General features: G+C 38.3%; 1 protein-coding gene across 1 annotated transcript; it reads right to left on the reverse strand.

Annotated features, from left to right (window-relative positions):
- Positions 1 to 3,807: 3,807 nt before the first annotated feature.
- On the reverse strand, positions 3,808 to 5,230 carry LOC100974954 (peptidyl-prolyl cis-trans isomerase A-like 4C). The gene has a single exon (XM_003827344.4). It carries the CDS (start codon positions 4,300 to 4,302, stop codon positions 3,808 to 3,810), a length of 495 nt encoding a protein of 164 aa, XP_003827392.1. The 5' UTR covers positions 4,303 to 5,230.
- Between the last annotated feature and the right edge of the window lie 2,244 nt (positions 5,231 to 7,474).

A 7,474-nucleotide genomic window follows, 5' to 3' on the forward strand; every position in this document is an offset into this window, starting at 1 on the left:
TAACCTAATAAATTAAAATGTACTATAATGTTAGATCGTAATTTGTCTGTACTAGTAGTATTTGCTAGAGTGTTTAGGGGAATACTTGCTTGTTAACTTTTTAGTAAATATAACACTCCATGTTCAAATACATTTGGAAAATACTGAACATTTCACACTTTTAGAGACTCAAATCAGGCAGCACATTTTTAAAAAATAAAAATAAAACCAAATAGCATTGCATTTGGAGAATGGTATAAAAAAAGAGAATTTGATAAACTGGAGTTATCAGAACTCAGTGGATACTATGTGTTAGACATTATTATGAGCCATTAAACATTTTACAAGCTTGATACCTGAGTTAAAAATTAATAACCCAAAGACTCATTGGAAGAGAAAAGTTGACATATTTTTTATTATATTAACGACATTAAAATATCATAGCAATTAACCTCATTATATACAACAAATGAATGAACATAAATAATATTAAATAACTATTAGAAAGTCTCTCTGATTAAACGTAGAAATAAATAGGCACTGCTTTTGACCAATAAATGGAGGACATACATTATTTTCAAATTCCAAACAAAAAGATTCTAAATGTAAAGGTTTTAGGCCCAAAATATGTTAGTCAATTCATGACAGCAGAAATTCAGCAGGTCATATTTTTGGGGTAATGTAAATGACAATAGAAATCATGGACTAAAGTGTAACAAACAAGAAATATCTAGGCAGGTGGAAATTTTATTAAGATGTTTTAAATTAACTTCTGGACTAGAGCAAAAATTCAAACTAAAATTCATCAGGGAGTCAGGGAGGGTCAAATGGAGAAGCATGGGGATTGAGGCAAAAACCCTGAATTATACCAATATTATCTTTTTTTTTTTTTTTTTTTTTTTTTGGAGACAGGATCTTGCTCTGTTACCCAGGCTGGAGGGCAGTGGTGTGATCATAGTTCACTGCAACTGCGACCTCCTAGGCTCAAGGAATCCTCCCACCTCAGCCTCTTGAGTATCTGGGACTACAGACCCTCATCACCACCACACCCATCTAATTTATTTATTTTTTGTAGAGATGAGGTATCACTTTGTTGCTCAGGCTGACCAGTATTATCTTAATGTTACAGAAAAAAAGTAATTCTGGCCATATATAGGTATTATTCTTTGCAGTGGAATGTCATTTCAGAAATTTGTGCCAAACATAAAATTAGTTTTCTAGTAGTAAAAAGTAATTAAACTTTATAAATTATTATTACCCCTAGTATACTGGGGAATGGGCGTGTGTTCCAAATGAAAAAACTTGGGATATCTAATGAGAGGCTGTTTTCTGTAGCAGAAAATCTATGTAAAATATTTTTTCCCACGTGTACACTGTTGATATTTGAGACAGCACGTGCTAACACTTCAAGAAGTAAAATAAATGTGTTGATTATATCCACAGTTTTCATATTTATTAACTATATATTTCATTTTTAATGTAATGCCTATTGAAAAACCTGTAAATAGTTGTTGCTTAAAATTGAAAAATACTGCCTAAGATTTTTCTATATATTTTCATATTTCACTTTTCCTGTGAGTTTAGAATGAACACTTTTAGCTAAGACATTTGGGCCTCCAAATACTAAACCTTTTAGAATGTTGGTTTATTATTTGGTTTTTACCTAAATTATTTTCTGCTTATTCAAGAACCTGAGGTCTATCCAGTTACATTTTTATTTTTTTATTTTGAAACAAATTCTCCCTCTGTTGCCAAGGCTGGAGTGCATTGGCGTGATCTCGGCTCACTGCAACCTCTGCCTCCCAGGTTCAAGTTATTCTCCTGCCTCAGCCTCCTGAGTAGCTGGGATTACAGGGGCATACCACCACGCCCAGCTAATTTTTGTATTTTTAGTAGAGATGGGGTTTCACCATGCTGGCCAGGCTGGTCTCAAACTCCTGACTTCAGGTGATCTGCCCGCCTCAGGATCCCAAAGTGCTGGGATTATAGGCATGAGCCACCATGCCTGGCTGTATCCAGTTACATTTTTAAGACTAGCCAGGCTTAATATATCTTTGGTCTTTAGCGCAATTCAATTTGTTGAATTTTGTCCATTGTACTTCATGTGACACAGAATATATCTTAATTTAAAAAGACATATGTTTGTTGAGCTATCTGTTACATTTGTATATCTTGGAATTTTAAAAAAATATAAACCACAGAAGCCAGTTATGGCTGACATTAACAATAAATAGTTTTATCACAGAAATAGTGGGGAACTTGTAGAACTGTTGAGAAGGCTAGAAAGCCAGATCAAAGCTAGGCAGCCAGGAAATGTACCCCAAACCATGCTGTAGAACTCATCCAGGGAGGAAACCACTGTCACCACCAGTAAGAAGTAACGCTGAAGCTGCAGAGAGCAACAGTTGCAGCAATTGCTCAATCCTAGGCTAACTGCAAAGCCACCAGCACCACTCCCACTTGTTCCCTATGCAACAGATATTGTAGCAGCTGCTACATGGCCTCCACCAGAAACAAGAGAAAGCATAACTGAATCTGCTTCTTTTTTTATTAATTCCAAAGTCAAAATTCAGCACTGGCAAACAGATTGGCAAAACCTAAATCATATGCTTGTACCCTAGCTGCAAAGGAGGCTGAGAAAGCAAGCATTTGGCATTTTAGCTTCTAAAGCAGGAGGTGGTTTCTTGTTTTCGTCAAAACTGATAGGCTGAGGAATTCCTCAAACACAGAAACAAACATCAAATAATAAATATGCATGCTTTAACTTGTTCAATATCAATATAAACTTTCCCTTTTGAAAGTAAACACAAAAGACCCAAGCTTCCTTCTAACAGAGTGCAACTATTTCTCTAATAATTGAACATGTACCTACAATCTCTTGAACAATGAAACAATAAAAAATTCTCAATCACAGCATGTACTCTGAGTCTAAGAATTCTGGGTTATGTCCATTCCTTACGAAGTTCTCCACTATACTCTCTTGACATTCTGCCACATATCACTTAAAAATTAAGTTAATCATCCTCAATAAGCCCTGTTTTAAAAAGAGGGATAAATGGAGAGGAAAGAAGGAAACTTGTTAAGATACATAAGTATGCACAAGACAATACACGAGAAACAATGTGTTTGGATGTCAAGGCTCTCCCTTCTGCAAGTGGCCATCAGGTCACTGTTGGCATCTACAGCCATGTGCCCTCAGCTAACACCTCTGCTAGTCAGGGTTTTACCTTGTGAGATGACCCAATATTCATTCCTGACAGAGAAATGTCCTCGATAATCTATTTGTGTGAGCGTGCTATGGTCATTGTTAATTTCTTTCATTTAAAAAAATAATAGACTTTATTTTTTGAGCTGTTTTAGCTTTATGGAAAGATCGAGCAGAAAGTACAGAGTTCTCATATACTCTCACCTTTATCCCACCCCCAGCTTACATTAGGGTTCACTCTTTGTGTGGTACAGGCCTATGAGTTTTGCAAAATGCATAATGTCATGTACCCATCATTACATTATTACCAAACTATTTTCAATCCCCTAAAAATCGCCTGTTTCAGAACTATTTATCTCCCTACCCATCCCCAAACCCCTGGCAACCACTGATCTTTTTGTTGTTGTTGTTGTTACTTGGTTTTTATTTCATAATCATAAACTTAACTCAACTCTGCAATCCAGCTAGCACGGAAGGGAACAAGGGAAACATGGAACCCAAAGGGAACTGCAGCAAGAGCACAAAGATTCTAGGATATTGCAAGCAAATTGGGTGGAGGGGTGTTCTCCTGAGCTACAGAAGGAATGGGTCTGGTGGTTAAAATAAAACACAAGTCAAACTCATTAGAATTGTCCACAGTCAGCAATAGTGATCTTCTTGCTGGTCTTGCCATTCCTGTACCCAAAGTGCTCCATGGCTTCCACAATATTCATGCGTTCTTTCACCTTGCCAAAGACCACATGCTTGCCATCCAAACACTCAGTCTTGGCAGTGCAGATGAAAAACTGGGAACCATTTGTGTTGGGTCCAGCATTTGCCATGGACAAGATGCCAGAACCTGTATGCTTTCGGATGAGGTTCTCATCATGAAATTTCTCCCCATAGATGGACTTGCCACCAGTGCCATTATGGTGTGTGAAGTCACCACCCTGACACATAAACCTTGGAATAATTCTGTGAAAGCAGGAACCCTTATAACAAAATCCTTTCTCTCCAGTGCTCAGAGCATGAAACTTTTCTGCTGTCTTTGGAATCTTGTCTGCAAACAGTTTGATGGAGACGCAGCCCGAGGGCTTGGCGTCGACGGCGATGTCAAAAAACACGATGGGTTTGACCATGGCTGATAGTACAGGGCTCCCAGCGACGGCGGCGTCTGCAAAGATAACCACTGATCTTTTTACTGTCTTTATAGTTTGGCCTTTTGCAGAATGTCATATAGTTGAAATCACAGTATGTACCCTTTTCAGACTGGCTTCTTTCACTTAGCAAAATGTATTTGTTTTTTCTGTATCTTTTTGTGGCTTGATAGTTTTTTCCTTTTAGCACTGAATAATATTCCACTGTATGAATATACCACAGTTTGCTTATGTAATCACCTATTGAAGGACATCTTGGTTGCTTCCAAGTTTTGGCAATTAGTCTTCATTAATTTTTTTCTTTGTTTTTTTTTTTTTTGAGACAGAGTCTTGCTCTGTCACCCAGGCTGGAGTGAAGTGGCATGATCTCAGCTCACTGCAACCTCCGCCTCCCAGGTTCAAGTCATTCTCTTCCTCAGCCTCTGGAGTAGCTGGAATTACAGGTGTGCACCACCACTCCTGGCTAGTCTTCATGAATATTTATAGGACTGTATAGAATTAAGAGCCATCAAAGGGGATCCCTGAATTCTTTCTGTTTTTCTTACAAATACCAGTTTTAAGGTCAAGATTTACTACCCCATGCAACAGTGTGCCACATTTTAAATTTTAAATTTTTGACTGTTTGTCTAAAGGTCTCAGGCAACCTAAAAGGCCAGTTAGAAGTCTTTCATCCTCTAACAAAGGATGGATCATAAAATGAAATATTGTTGAGGCTCTCCCCTTGGGTACTAATTCTGCAAAAACCTAGAATCTCAGAGACAAGAGACAAATATTTGGAGTGGATCATTAGATGTAATGACAAAAGGAGTCACTTCAACATTCATAACAAAGATCAAAGATTGTTGTATTTTTTATATGGGAGACACCAGACAAGCTTATACTTAGTTACTAGTTCAGAGGATACACCACCACATCCTCTGGCATGAGTACAACCTTATAAGCCATTGTCTCCAGCTGGCACTGTGATTGAGTCTTTAATAAAATATTCGCCATTCTATAATAATAATAATTTTGGTTAGTGATAGGATAAATGGTGGACCAGGTGAGTCCAGTGAATATCTACTCATTTGTTATACAACAAGTTCTTTGAATAGAAGGATGTAGAACAGGATATTATGGCAGTATGTATAAGGCATTCAATGTACCCACGGAGAGTGGTGATCAGAGAAACATGATGTCAGGTCAAGCAAATGTAATTCAAGGATATAAAGCTAGATTCCATTTACAACATTCCTTGTTGCCTTTATCATAGAGGAGCTTCGGTAAAATCAACAAGTCTGACAAAAGGTGACTGGTTTATTCACCCAGGATATGTTATTTTGTGCTTAGCCTTGGTCCTTGTTGCTTGTGTGTTGGACACCTAATAGTCTTGACAGCTAAATAGGCTTTGGTAAGGGACAGTGGTAAAGTCCAACATGTTGCTAAACCTATATGTATTCTCTACTGCTACCACCAATGTTGCTGTTTATTAGCCTTCTGAGCAAGCAATGTAGTGCCTGGTGAAAGAAGTTGTTTCATACCTTCATATTTATTTGATAACCTTCCTGATGATAGTTTGGTGAGTATTCATATTAAGCACAAATATTCTTACACTCTGGCTCATTTTCTGTAGTTCATCTACATATTTTTCCCCAAAACTCATTGTCACCAATGCTTCAATCTTTGTCCTTCCAAGTCCCTAATTATCTTTTTTTTTTTGAGACGGAGTTTCGCTTTGTTGCCCAGGCTGGAGTGCAGTGGTGCAATCTTGGCTCACTGCAACTTCTGCCTCCTGGATTCAAGAGATTCTCCCACCTCAGCCTCTCTAGTAGCTGGGACTACAGGCACATACCACCACACCTGGCTAATTTTTGTATTTTTAGTAAAGATGGAGTTTCACCATGTTAGCCAGGCTGGTTTCGAACTCCTGACCTCAGACAATCCGCCTGTCTTGTCCTCCCAAAGTTCTGGGATTACAAGTGTGAGCCACCAGGCCTGGCCCCAAGTCCCTAATTACCTAGACAAATTTTTAGCTGCCACATATAAATCAATAATATCTCTCCTTCTAGACATCGTGGACAACTGATTACATAGGCTGAATTTCTTTTAAGATTGCATTCAAGTAGGTTATAATGCCTAAGCAATCTACTTTTGGCTGTTGCTGTGATGTTGTACAGCGACTTCTGTAAATCAGGCTCAATTTTTCCCTCACTAATCAACTGGCCATAGAGAACTTCCCATGAAGACATAGGTATAGATTCTATTATTCCTACCTGCTGATGAAGCAGGATAGTTAACTGGAAAACACTTATTTCATGATAAGCAGCTCATGTTGTCATATTTTTTTTGCATTGGTAAGACTTCAGTTTCTACAATGGTCCAGGATCAATCAAGAATTCTTTAAAGAAAACATTTATTTTGTCAAAGAAAGAAGCATTTTGTTCCAAATCCTAAGAACCATAGTAGTGGTGTGTCAGAGGCTCTATTGCATCTGGATATAAAAACAAAGGGGCACAATATTCCTGACCAGTTGGGAATTATTATCTTGATCTCAATCCCATCAAAAGATGGCAGCATGACAAGTCATAAAGTAAAAGGACCAGGTGATAAAATGAGGTCTCCAAAATCCAACGCATCAAAGCTCTCAATTAGCGGTCAGGACTGCAACGTGCCATAATTTTTCACTTTGGAAGGTATACCTTGAGTATATTGAGTGTATGAGACAAGTTAAAAGGTCATGCAGCCGAGCGCGGTGGCTCACGCTTGTAATCCCAGAACTTAGGGAAGCTGAGGCAGGCGGATCATGAGGTCAGGAGTTCAAGACCAGCCTGGCCAACATGATGAAACCCCATCTCTACTAAAAATACAAAAATTAGTGGGGCATGGTGGCACCCTCCAGTAGTCCCAGCTACTTGGGAGGCTGAGGCAGCAGAATCGCTTGAACCTTGAAGGCGGAGGTTGCAGTGAGCTAAGTTGGCACCACTGCATCCAGCCTGAGTGACGCAGTGAGACTCTGTCTCTTAAAAAGAATTAAAAAATAAAAATAAAAATTTTAAAAGTTTGTGATAAACACCTCTGTTAGCCTCTGATCTTTATAATAATTATCACACACACACAAACCAAACACCACACATAGAGGAAACAGTAAAAGATTAAAGGACACAGCTAAAAATAC

Source organism: Pan paniscus, chromosome 4 (assembly GCF_029289425.2).
Source record: "Pan paniscus chromosome 4, NHGRI_mPanPan1-v2.0_pri, whole genome shotgun sequence".
NCBI classification, from domain to species: Eukaryota; Metazoa; Chordata; class Mammalia; order Primates; family Hominidae; genus Pan; species Pan paniscus.

Excerpts from the sequence above, each read along its gene's own strand:
- LOC100974954 (XM_003827344.4), bottom strand. The coding sequence starts at position 4,302 with ATGGTCAAACCCATCGTGTTTTTTGACATCGCCGTCGACGCCAAGCCC.